General features: G+C 40.7%; 2 protein-coding genes across 2 annotated transcripts in view; one reads left to right on the top strand and one right to left on the bottom strand.

Annotated features, from left to right (window-relative positions):
- Positions 1-94: 94 nt before the first annotated feature.
- On the bottom strand, positions 95-5,110 carry slc38a11 (solute carrier family 38 member 11). The gene is made up of 10 exons (XM_086144575.1): positions 5,099-5,110; positions 4,899-5,019; positions 3,215-3,349; positions 3,039-3,104; positions 2,151-2,257; positions 2,004-2,083; positions 1,846-1,916; positions 486-647; positions 300-412; positions 95-228 (listed from the first exon to the last, which is right to left on the bottom strand). The coding sequence occupies exons 1-10, from the start codon at positions 5,108-5,110 to the stop codon at positions 118-120; spliced, it is 978 nt and encodes a 325-aa protein (XP_086000701.1). The 3' UTR covers positions 95-117.
- Positions 5,111-9,243: 4,133 nt separating this feature from the next.
- Positions 9,244-13,211, top strand: part of scn1laa (sodium channel, voltage-gated, type I-like, alpha) — a 29,462-nt gene continuing 25,494 nt past the window's right edge. The window contains exon 1 of the mRNA XM_086145812.1: positions 9,244-9,380. The gene's annotated coding sequence lies outside the window, so the exon portion shown is untranslated. The remainder of the gene's footprint in view (positions 9,381-13,211) is intronic.

The following is a 13,211-nucleotide window of genomic DNA, read 5'->3' as shown; positions in this document are numbered from 1 at the left end:
AGGTCGCAACTATGAGCAAGGTGATGACCACGTGCTCAAAGTTGGAGAACGCTCTGCCGCCAAAGACGTTGGATACGACCTGGGGGGAAAAAAAAAGAGACGACGCGGAAACGTTCGTCAAACACGTCCCTCGACGGGAAAAAAGTGTCTTTTTATCCGCTGAGCAACACCATGGGGGCGATTATTGCGCAACATTCTGCTTTTCACTCTGGCACCTGTCTTGAAAACCTGTGAAAAAAAAACCCTCAGCAATGTAAACATTGCACACGCGAACACCTGCGCGGGAAAGCGTTACTTACTTCTCGCGTCACGAAACACTCCAGCGGAAAAGTGGTGATTATGCTGAAGCCAAAACAGAAGCGACCGAACGTCGCGAGGTTATCCTCTCTGCAGTAGTTCTCGAAAATATCTCCTGCCGAGGTCGAAATAGAAGACGGTGAACATACATCCGTGGTGCTCGAGGACGTCGGTGCACGTACTTGTACCTTGCGTGTAGCCGGTGAAGGTGATATAGCCGGCGACGGCAAACACCGCGCTTATTATCAGCGCCGAGCCCACAGAGGCGTGGGTGACTCGAGACCAGTTGGAAAGCGTGGGCTGCTCCAGGGAACCGTAGATCAGAAAGCTGTTGTGGTGACATATGAAGGCTGAGGAAGCACGCACAGGCACAGTTAGAGCGACCAGGAAAGACGGTACATCAGGGCCGGGCAATTATTTTGGCTGACGGGACACATTTTTTAACGCGTGGGCAAACTAGGTGACTGAAAGGAAAATTGAAATTTAAATACTTCAATTTTTTTTTGGTATTTTATTTCAATTTTAAATTCATTAATAACGATATAAATGTACCGAACAACGTTATTTTGGAAAAAAATTAAAAAGGAAAAAATACGTATCTAAATTCTATTGATTGAAAATGCTTGATTGAAATACCGGATGTGGCCCGCGGGTCTAAAATGCCCGGGTCTGCCGCACACGTTGCTTTCTCCTTTGCTTTGTTTACTAATAACGCCGCATTATTTAGATGACATGCACAGCGGACAGGGCCGCTATCCCTTTGTCGAACCCTGTGATGAGATTAACGTAACTGCATTTGGATGTCCTCCGGGGACGTGATTACCACCCCCTTCCTACAAACATGGCCTTAAATAGGCCAGCGACCATCTACTCGCACTGCACCGGGAAACAAAAACCTAACATTAGACGTCATGAACGGGCGCAATGCGTCAAAAGTCTCGATTTCCTTCAGTTGCCTTCAAAAAAAAAAAAAAAAAAAAAGTAAATATCTTTTTTTTTCCACGGGGTGTCAATCTCCTGTTATTCTTCACCCCAAAATCATTACATTACATTGCATTTGACAGATGCTTTTATCCAAAGCGACTTACAATAGAGGACATAAGGACTGCAAATACACTTGCAAATACATGATGCACAGGAAATATACAGAACAGTAAGCTTGGGTTAGTGAGGTTTGTTTTTTTTTTTGACAAAGACATACTCAAACGTGCACACACACACACACACACACACACTGCACAGCCTAACTTGCTGCCTAACCTGATCTGGGGCATCAGCGCAGTAAAAAGTCCTGAAAGAGAACAGTTTTTACCTGTTTCTTGAAGGTTGAGAGAGATTTGTTGCTTCTGGAAGTTTGTTCCACCACTGAGGTAGTAGAACTGAGTGGTATTGCATTTTTTTAAAATGCAATCATATTGCATTTCTGTTTTGCTTGTTATTGTGATGTCATAGTACGCTATTTTATCAGACTTTATCGGACGTCAACAGAAACATGTGCTCCGGGTTTATCTGAATCGTTATTTCCGTTTCAGGTGCGACGACACTCACCGAAAGACATGACGCCGATGGCCTGGATCGCGTTCTTCTTCGCAAATGCCCACGCGTTTTCCGTCGGGGGTCTACAAGTCATGAAGCGACACTCGGTTTAGGAAAATGAATGATACAGTGATCGACAGGCGGACGGATGGAAGAACGCGGATTCATACATTTGGGGTCCGAAGTTGACGGCTCGTATGAGCACAATGGCGAGGATGGACAGCGTCAGCACCATCGACAGCAGGGACACCTGGCGACACATGTGGAGAGCTGGGACTCCGACGGATGACAAAGAAAAGACGAAACGACTGTTTTACCTTCCCAAGTTTCTCAATGCTTCGATAGAGCGAGAGAGGCAGCGTTAACAAAAGGGTGGATGATATGATCACAAAGTGACGCTCTGCAAGTATGTGTCCCGGGCCAACTGTGGGATAAAGAGAAAACTATATTTAAAAAAAATGCAATACATTTTGGCTATCATTTCACATTTGCAGTTTATTTGTTGCTCAGGAAATGTATGTAAGGAAAAATCTTTTCAAAAGATTTTTTTTAATGTTCTTTTTTCCAAAATATGGATAAGTTTATTTTAGTCTGGTATAAAATAAAACTCACATATTTAGAGAAATCAGGCATCAATCAACCCTTATAAAACCTTTTGTTGAAAATCTATTTTGTTTTCCACTTGTTTTGAGATATAGAAATACATAAAATATAAAAATATCTTTTTTATAAATAAATATATTTCCCTTTTTATTTCTAATCTTTTCATCCTGTTCTATGTTTAAGTTCTCCATATTCCAGTTCTGCATCCTAAATATTGAGATGAATCATTTTTGGGATCGAAACAGATACTGACTGAAAGATGCAAAGGAAAAAAAAAAAATATATATATATATATATATATATATATATGTGTGTGTGTGTGTGTGTGTTTTTATTTATTTATTTATTTATTTTTTTGTTTAATTTTATTTTAAGAAATGTCCTCATGCCCATTTGGATGAGTGACATTTTTTTTTTGCTCATTATTAAATGAAAACTAAAAAAAAAAAAAAAAAAAAACCTAATTCAATTCATTTAGTTGATTTAAACTCTGAAAACCTCAACATGTCACTCAGAAGCTCAAAACAGGATCTAACGTACGAATTAAATGTGATTGGAAATATCTTTATGCGGTCTTTGTGAGCAGCATGGGGGTGGCATACCTCCAGGGATCCTCTGAAATACTTTAGTCAGGGTGTCGCCAGTCGTGATGTTGTAGCTAATCATAGCTGGGGGGGAAAAATCACACAAGACGGACAATGCAGTCAGTGTCTCTGTTAAGATGCATTGTTACATGTAGATATTAATTAAAAAAAAAAAAAAAAAACAGACAACATACCAATGAAAGGGTAAAGGAACTGCAGTCCAGAAACCAACAGAAATCCAGGATAACCAAATGTGCTTCGAACCAGCGACTGGTAACTGTTTGTATCTGACAGGTTGCCTCCTTTGATTAACAGGACGATCGTGTAATCTGCCGGGACGGAGAAGCGCAATGTCACCATCTGATCGACACACACACCCTTGAGCTCTGGGATACTTGCTATGCACGCACCCGTGATGAATGCAACCACTATTAGCAGAAGAATTCCAAGGGGGAGTCCGGCTTGGTTCAATGCATATGGTAAACCTGTTAGAAAAAAACCCAAACACACACACACACACATATATATATATATATATATATATATATATATGTAGGAATATCTCAGAAAATTAGAATATTTGTGATAAAGTTCTTTATCTTCTGTAATGGAATTACAAAAACAAAAATGTCATACATCCTGGATTCATTACAAATCAACAGAATTATTGCAAGCCTTTTATCATTTTGATATTGCTGATTATGGCTTACATCTTAAGTAAACTCAAAAATCCTATCTCGAAATATTAGAATATCATGAAAAAGTAATTTCTGTTTTTTTTTAATTGCATTAAAGAAGATAAAGAATTTTATCACAATATTCTAATTTTCTGAGACAGTCCTGTATATATACATATAATTATATACAATATATATATATATATATATGTATATAAGTAGCTTCCTGAAATCAATATTGCAGCTATGCAAAATGGTCCAATAAATTAATTACAAATCTCAGATTGCACCTGAATTAAGGGAAAATAAAGAATCCAGGAATGATTGTCCTCCACTAACTCACATCAGAATCAGAATTGCTTTATTTGCTAAGTAATTTTGAAACTGCAAGGCATTTGTTTTGGTTAACGGTGCCAGACAGACAACATGTAACAGGGATTAAATAAGTGAAAAATAAAAAGTGAGATCAGGGAGATCGTGGTTGCAAAAGTTGCGCAAAAGCAGGGCAAGACATTCAAACTTTAAAACATTAGTGAATTTAAAATGACTAAAAACAGCGAAATAATCCGGATTCTTTCATCATAATGACAGATACCCACCAATATCTCTCACAAGGTAGGTTAATGTTTTTTGAGCGGAAGTGAAAAGAACAACGACGCATCTCTTGGTTTAATTTTCCTCTCAATGTGCAGATGAGATAAAATGCGACAGGCGGCTTAGACCTATGACGGACGGAAATGTCTAAAATCTAACAAAAACAAGCTCGCCTTCTCATCCCTCTGCCAGAGTTGACACGGACGAGGGGATGAAATCTTTTTGAACCGTTCAGTCACTGAAGAAACACTGGCGTCCTACATGGATGCAAATTCATTCTGGGCCCGGCAGAGCGGTGCCTCCAGTTGTTTTTTGTGGATGAAAGAGTTAAAGGGAAGGATGGGGATCAACAGGCCGGTCATATGATGAGGGGTTTACCACTGCAGGGTCTCGAATCTCGTGAATGCCTCCGCTTTTAAATCAAAATAGCAGCCGCGGACGAATATCCGACACGGTTGTAACGGCGGCGAGAAAACCCACGCAGTCGTAGAAAATGATCTTTAGTTTAACAAACCGTGAAGTCAAGCACGTTTGTAAAAAAAAAAAGCGCATACATTACCGAGCTCGGGGGATTTTTTTTTTTTTTTTTTTGTATATTTAACCTCACCGATGATTCCGGATCCTATGATGGAGTTGATGAAATTAAAAGATGCGGATATCAATGAATTCCTCGGTTCTCCTTCGACTTTTATTGTAGGAATTAAGGAGGTTCCTGGTTCAGTGATGACCTGAAAGACAGGAAAACAAAAGAACGATACAAGGAGAACAAACCTCAAATCCCTCGACATGAGACCCGTGGAGACCTACCTGCTGAGCCATGTCCAAAACCTACTCGTCCAGGATTTGGAGGATTTGGATTTCTTGACCCCGTCTCTTCAGTGTCACACACACGCACTACAAGATCTGGGTTTTTTAAAACACAAGAGGTCTGTGAGAAACAAAAAAAAAAAAAAAAAAAATCACAACAGCGCCCTCGCCTGGTCGTTTTGTGAGCGCAACTCTTGTGCACTGAAACGCGAAACGGATCAGCGACGACACATTTGGTAAAAATGTCAAGTCGGAGAATCCTGCACGGATGGCCGTTCCTTTCCAGATCTGGTCTCTGCCATCGGAAATATGTGCCGACACGGGCCGGGAAATTTGGATTTACAGGATAAATAAAAGGGGTTGGATTTTAAAACCCCCAAAACAAAAGGAGCCATTTATTCAGGCTCAGAAAGCGGAAGAAATTGGAATTATTCACTCCGGGCCACAATATGGAAAGGGGGAAGTCTTTCCCGTGATGAAGATTGAAAGCTTTAATGGTGAATTCATTTCTGGCAAACAGGTATTTATTTTTAGACTACAGGTACTGTCAAGGAAATGAACACTATTTTATTTTATTTTATGTAAGAGCCACAAACCAACATATGGATATCGATAATAATGAGCTGGTACGGATTATTGTATTTTTGTTATTTTCTTTGTCACTTTCTTCTTCTTCTTCTTTCTGTTTTCCCTTCAGGGGTCGCCACAGCAAATCAACTTTCTTCATCAAACCCTATTCTCTGTTTCTTCCTCTCTCACTACGTCCATAAATCTTCTCTTTGGTCTTCCTCGAGACCTCCTGCCTGGCAGCTCCAATTCCAGCATCCGTCTACCAATATGTTAACTATCCCTCCTCTGTATATGACCCAACCATCTCAGTCTGGCTTCTCTGATCTTCTCTCCAAAACAAGTAACATGTGCTGTCACTCTGATAGACTCGTTCCTGATCCTCTCCATCCTGGTCACTCCCAAAGAGAACCTCAACATCTTCATATCTGCAACTTCTAGTTCTGCCTGCTGTCTTTTCATCATTGTAACAGTTTCTAGTTCATACATCATCGCTGGTCTCACCACTGTCTTGTCCACCTTTCCTTTCATTCTGGCTGATAGTCTTCTATCACATAGTACCCCTGACACTTTTCTCCACACATTCCAACCTGCTTGGACCCGTCTCTTCACCTCTTTTCCACACTCTGCATTGCTCTGGACTGTTAAACCCAAGTACCTGAAATCCTCCAGCTTCTTGATCTCCACTCCCTGTAGCCTCACCGTTCCACCCATTCACACACTATATTCTGTCTTGCTGCGACTAACTTTCATTCCTCTCCTTTCCAGAGCATACCTCCACCTCTCTAGATTTTCCTCTACCTGTTCTCTGCTCTCACTACAGATCACAATGTCATCTGCAAACATCATGGTCCATGGAGATTCCTGTCTAACCTCATTTGTCAGCCTATCCATCACCACTGCGAACAAGAAGGGGCTCAGAGCTGATCCCTGATGGAGTCCCACCTCCACCTTGAACTTCTCGTTACCCCTACAGCACACCTCGCCACTGTCTCACAGCTAGCATACATGTCCTGCACCAGTCCAAAATACTTCTCTGCCACTCCAGACTTCCTCATACAATACCAGAGCTCCTCTCTTGGCACCCTGTCATATGCTTTTTCTAGGTCTACAAAAACACAATGCAGCTCCCTCTGGCCTTTTCTGTACTTTTCTATTAGCATTCTCAACGCAAATACTGCATCTATAGTACTCTTTCGAGGCATGAAGCCATACTGCTGTTCAGAAATGCTGACTTCTGCTCTCGGTCTAGTTTCCACTTCTCTTTCCCATATCTTCATTGTATGGTTCATCATCTTTATCCCTCTATAGTTGCCGCAATTCAGCATATCTCCCTTATTCTTCATAATGGGCACCATCACACTTTTTCTCCATTCTTCAGGCATCTTCTCACTCTCAAAGATCCTGTTGAATAATCGAGTCAGAAACCCTACCACTGACTCTTCTAGACACTTCCACACCTCCACAGGTATATCATCAGGACCAACTGCCTTTCTACTCTTCATCCTCTTCAATGCCTTCCTCACCTCACGTTTTGTCACGGGTCGCAAGGGCGGACTCGGGCAGGGAACCACACCTCAGAGCAGAATCTGGGTTGAAAGCGCTTTATTTTGTGGAACGGCAGGTAGGGTGTTGCTGGTAAGCCCCTGGCCCAGAGACAGAGTTGCACAGGGCTGGGTCTCACCAGGACGGGTGGCAGGCAGGGACAGAGGTTACACCGGCCAGGTGGGTGGGTCCAGTCTTGGCAGGGATCCGCCGTGTTCTGTGAGAGCCACAATCCCCCGGCGCCAGGCAGAGCTTGCCGCTGCCCTTTATAGGGATCTTGATTAGTGGCATCTGCTGCAGCTGGCATCGATTACAAATTGGGATCAGGTGTGATACCCTGAAACGTTTATTAATCTCTGGTACTTTGTGGTCTACAATTGTCACCTCTTCTACCCTCCTCGCTTTCATTTTCCCCATTCATCAGCTCTTCAAAGTACTCTTTCCACCACTCTTCTAGCATCTGTCAATACATTTCCCTCTCTGTCCTCAATCACCCGGACCTGCTGTACATCCTTTCCATCTCTAGCTCTCTGCTTCCCCAACCTGTATAGATCATTCTCTCCCTCCTCACTTTCAAGCTGAGCATACAAGTCATCGTACGCCCTTTGTTTTGCCTTTGCTACCTCTATCTTTACCTTACGTTATATCACCCTGTACTAGTGTCTGTTCTCTTCAGTCCTCTCAGTGTCCCATTTCTTCTTTGCTAACCGCTTTCTCTGTATATCTTTTAGTTACTTTCTATATGCACTAATTGATTGGTAGCTGTGACTCATTTTGATAATATACACCTGTGTCATCTGCTGTCTGGCAAGTTCTGATCGCTGTTATTTACTTCGACATCGTATTCAGCACATCATCTTGAGTTAGTTCCTTTTTTTTGGGGATTAAATCAATGAAACGGACATCTTCACGCTCAGCGAATCTTTTGTTAGCGCGTCCTTCAAATGACAAGACCTATCTCAGCCTCTCAGAGATATGACACGTCATTCCGGTTGCTACATTTTATGTTTCCCCCGTAAAATGAAGATAAAGATTTCTAGAAGTAAGTATGACACCACTCACTGAACTGGTGATTTTGTTCAAATGATAAATTTCAGGAAATATGATAATTTTCTTAAATACATTTATAGAATCTCTCTCTCTCCTGTATATTTGTATGTATTTCTGAATAAGATGACTTTCCTTTGAATCACTATTAGATTGCATCGACCACAAAATAAAACCATAGTTTATATTTTTGCCTCTGGATCATCTCCCTTTTAAAACATCTATTTTTGGCAAAGGAGGTCTGATTTATGATATTTCATACAGACAGGAAGCTTCAAGCAGCTGCTTGGAACCCTTCAGTCCATTTGCGATAACCGCAGCGTTTTGTTTTTGTTTTTCACTTTAAACAACTCCCGACAAAAGTGAAAGACTTATCTTTTGATTTTCCCCTCAGAACTATTTTTTTATCTTTTTTTTTTTTTTTTTTTTTGATTATTTTGATACGCCGGCCGTTTCTCACACGATGGTGGTTCAAGCTGCAGTACTTCTATTGGCCACCAGATGGCGACAAACTCAACTTTTCCAGTGTCATCGCTTGTTTCTCAGTTGATTTAGAATAAAGTATTAAAAACAGCGTTACGCGGGCCTTCCGTGCGACACTTTTATTCATCAAATGTTTTTTTTTTCCTGGCCGGGTATGTTAGTAAAGGTTCGGGGAGGGGTGGGGTTATTATGTCATCCCACTAACCCCTCTGACCCCACATGCACTTCCACAAAAGTCTGATTCAAAGTTGTGGTTTTTGGTTTTAATTTCCGATTTCGAGCGTCTGCATTCCCGACAATTACGCATCGCCGTTCACCACAGTCATATCGGGCAGACATCATGGGATGTCTGTCCTCTTCTGGTACCCAGGAGCACATCCGGAAGCTCCTAGTAGACCTCTCTGCCGCACAGAGGGCGGATGAAACTCTCTCTGCCTCACACACACACACACACACACGTTTTTTTTTTCACCCCTCTCTTTCAAATTGTGGACGTTACCGGCCGTGCGCGTCTAGGAGCGCCAAACGCCGCTGGACGCAGAGATTCCTCTAAATGGCAATTTATGGTGACTGAAAAAGAAGGGCTTTTCACGACGTTTTTCTCGAGTGTCACTCACCTGTCCGAGATGGAAAACTAATGGTGAGTCATTTTTTTTTTTAATTTTTTTATCAAAGTTATTGTGTTGTATGTGTGTGCTCAAACACACTTAAAATTGTAAAAGCAAAAAAAAAAAAGTTAACATCTATTTTTCTATCTGCCTTGATCAAAAATTTTAAAGCTTCATATTGAAAGGATTTGTTGAAAAGGAGTTGTTTATTTTCTTCTAAATGCCCATTCTGATGATCAGAGAGGGAGGAGGGGGTTGAACGTGTGTGTGTGTGTCTGTGTGTGTGTGTGTGTGGCTAAAAAGGAGATTGATCTCTGGATCTTAAGGATGGAACTTCCATCCGTGAGCCGTCCTGCAGTTAATGGGCATTGCAGCGATTACGAGCCCACACTTCCTGTTTGCATGACCGTCAACATCATTATTAGATTGCTGTCAATTAGAGACTCCTCTGTTTGCTTCTTCGCCGGACCGAAGCTTGAAGGCTACCATCTAAAAACAAAAAAAAACATAAATCATTCACTGGAAAGAAATATGTTGGCAGCTCCTCATCATCAGTTCCTTCGCCAACGCCCTGATTGGGGGAAGATCTAATCCTCCAGCCTGTAAGAGGCAGCAGAAGCAGCAGGCATTAGTTATGAGCACTTAAGTGCTCCAAGTGTTTTGGTCCCATAAGAGCCTGGAGACACTGAACTGTGAATCCGTAGGTATGTTTTCTTCCGCGGTGTCGGACGGACGGATAAATCGGGACCGGCCCGGTCCCAGATTATTCTTAAAATCTGACTTTTGTTGTTCCGAGGCTGTCCGGATCATTTGTCAGGGCCCTGTGTACATCACAATAGTAGGAAGGCTTATTGAAACAGCACAGGACATCATGGCTTTTTGCAGGTCAACACCTTAAATGATGATTTCAAATAGATTTAAAAGACAAGGAGGATGCAATCATGAGTGCAAAACCAGCAAAAGTTTTTTGCTTTTTTTTTGTTGATAAAATTGATATTACATTACATTGCATTTGGCAGACGCTTTTATCCAAAGTGACTTACAATAGAGGATATATTTGTATCTGTGTTGAACTAATGCCAATATTGGGATGACATCTAATTTTTCTTGTCAAATCATTAATCTGGTGGGCAGATTTGAAGTATTTTAATGATGGATGTATTTCTCTTCCGTGCACGGTTCAAAAACAATATTCGTTTCATTGCATCTGCGTATCTGAGTAGTGGCTTTTAAAAGTTTGTCAGTGTCAACGGTGTATTTGACCTTTGCTGACACGGACCGGACGCACAAACGTCACAGTTTCCATTGATTTCTTCTTTTTTTTTTTTCTTTTCGGAGGGCACGTAAGCAGTTTTAAACTACAACCTGTCACTTGACTTTCTACGTTTGGTGACCGAGACTGATAAAATTAGCGAAAGAAAATGAATCCACAGAGAGAGCCCAGGTCAGTTGTCACAATAAATTGGCTCCTAATCAGTCTTGTCTTCATGGTGATCCCAAAATACAAACTTTACAGTTTTCAGCCTTTATTTCAGTTTTATTTGTCGGACACTGCGAGCGGTTAGAGGTTAGCCGCCAAGCAACCGGCGCCGTTAATGCAACTTACGATCCGTGACCTGTGCATGCCGCTCTTTCCACATTGACCTTAAAGATAACCGCATCATACGTCTATTCATGAGTCACTCCCGCCCGCCCGCCGAGTTACGCCGTGGAGACTTATCGTAAACAACGTATGTCAAACGAATGCGATGAAATTTAGCTTTCAAAAAACCAAAACAAGTCCATTTTAGGACAGTCGGCACAAGTTGCCGATGCCGACAGGTTGCTGATAAAGTGAAGTGGGTCTATTTGAAGCTTCAAAGTGGCAGGTCATATCTCAAGCAGCCCATAATGAGTTGTGAGCGGATGAATGATGCATGATGCATTCCTCCTCGGACGCTGGTCGCAGCGGGCTGACCTTACAGGGCTAAAACCCAATCACAGGTTACCCCCTTTTTCTCTTTTCCAAAAAGTCTGCCGGATGAACTCCAGTCAAGCGCTTTCTCAGTTTACTGGACATAAACCCAAGTCATAGATGTGCCCATAAAGCGTTTTAAGGGAGGACTGGTGCGGTGAGCTTCTGCACATGTATCAAACCCGCTATTGCAGAGTACTGCTGTTCGTTTTTATGAGTAGATATCAAATTAAATGTCAATGCTGCAGAGGAAACAGTATAAATAAACCGAATAACCATTGATCGGTTTGAAAAAAAAACAAACAAAAAAAAAAAAAACATGCACAACAAAACTGACCATAGGTCTTACACAAACTGACCATCTTTTATACCCTAATTTTCAGAAAATTAGGGAACAGGAAGACATCGAGAATAGATTTTATCTTAAAACACTGCTTGAGGTTGTGCTGAGTTCAAATAAAGCTCAAATATATGTTAAAAAAAATCAGCGTTTTTGTTGTACTCAGGTAAAAGTGTTTTGTTGATATTATTGTTGTTATTATTATTTCTAATCATAATAATAACAATAATTATTTTTAAATTAAATTCTTATTATTATTATTATCATTGTTGTTATAAATGCAATAATAATTCTAATTAGTGGTGGGAGTAGTACAGTTCAATTAATTTATATCTTATATTTCTGGTGCCTTGTATTTCAATGACATAGACAGAAAGGACATAAATTCACTCACTTTCTGGTCTGTATGTATTAATGAAATGCTGATTGTCTTTCTAAGTGAAAGTTTAAAGTTTTAAAGTTTACTTCTACTTTGAAAGGTCTTAAGATGTCATGTTCCTCAGTGAGTGGACAGAACTGTTCATTTCTTTTATTATGACCAGAATTTCAACCAAAGGAGGAAAGTACAGCGAGGTATTACCAAAAAAAACAAAAAAACAAAACAGTTCCCTAATTCTTCTAGAAGCCTAGCCAACTAATTGATTCCTGTTTTAGTTTTTTTTTTTCCTGATACGATCTTCCATATCAGTAAGGTGCTGTCGGGGGGGCAGGAGAGGCTGTGCCTCACTCACCAATCTTGGAAAGAAAAAAATGTAAAATAAAAAATAAAAATCAAATGGTTATATTTAGGTATAGGTATTTTTCATTTAACTTCAACAGTTTTAGATTGGTTTTTATTCAAAATTGTTGGATTTTACATTTACTGTTCAAATACCGAGAAGAGATGTGCGGTGAGGCCGGGGACTGTTGAGCCTCACTGTAGCTTAAGATAAAATTCTTTTGTCACAGCAGCATAACAATTATAGTGTCAATAAATATGAATATAAATATAAAAAGAGAGACAATTAAAAGATGGAAAATAGCAAAAGTCATCCACAAATAGATAGACAGCAGGGAGAACAACAACAACAGCAACATCAAGGATTAGAATGGACAACAGAATGGGAAAAGAAAAGATTGCGTTTAAATGTTTAAACACTTTTGCTATAAGAACTACATTTCCAATGTACAGTGTTTTTGTCAACAACTGTTCATGTGTTACTAGTTTCTTGTGGCCGAGCGTTCATAAAACGGCTGCGAAGAGCTACTAAGTGAGGCACACAGTTCTCCTGCCTCAGGATAGGAGGCGCTCCTGATTCTAGGGATTCTTCTTGCGACTCCTCGGTAGCAGAATACAATACATTTTCTGTGTAGCTTCATACCCGTTTCGTACATTCGAAACTTCAATTGGCTTCTCCGGTCGCTGTTGCTTATTTGACATGCGGGACAGAATTGTTCCGATACTTTGCTGCGTTTGCCAAGTACCTTCATCATGGTTGTATTTCGTGTTTGTAGCGACGAAGAAACTCTTTCCGGGACGAGATACAATTGTAATATATTCATACGAAGCGATGGGAAAATCCCAAAGAA

Source organism: Fistularia commersonii, chromosome 4 (assembly GCF_037954325.1).
Source record: "Fistularia commersonii isolate RoL2024-O1a breed Wild chromosome 4, RoL_Fcom_v1.0, whole genome shotgun sequence".
Taxonomy (NCBI): Eukaryota; Metazoa; Chordata; class Actinopteri; order Syngnathiformes; family Fistulariidae; genus Fistularia; species Fistularia commersonii.
This window is presented reverse-complemented; position numbering and strand designations above follow the sequence as displayed.

Excerpts from the sequence above, each read along its gene's own strand:
- slc38a11 (XM_086144575.1), bottom strand. Across the intron at positions 2,258-3,038 it reads ATTTCAGAGGATCCCTGGAG|TTGGCCCGGGACACATACTT; the intron begins GTATGCCACCCC and ends TTTATCCCACAG. Across the intron at positions 2,084-2,150 it reads GCATTGAGAAACTTGGGAAG|GTGTCCCTGCTGTCGATGGT; the intron begins GTAAAACAGTCG and ends ATGTGTCGCCAG.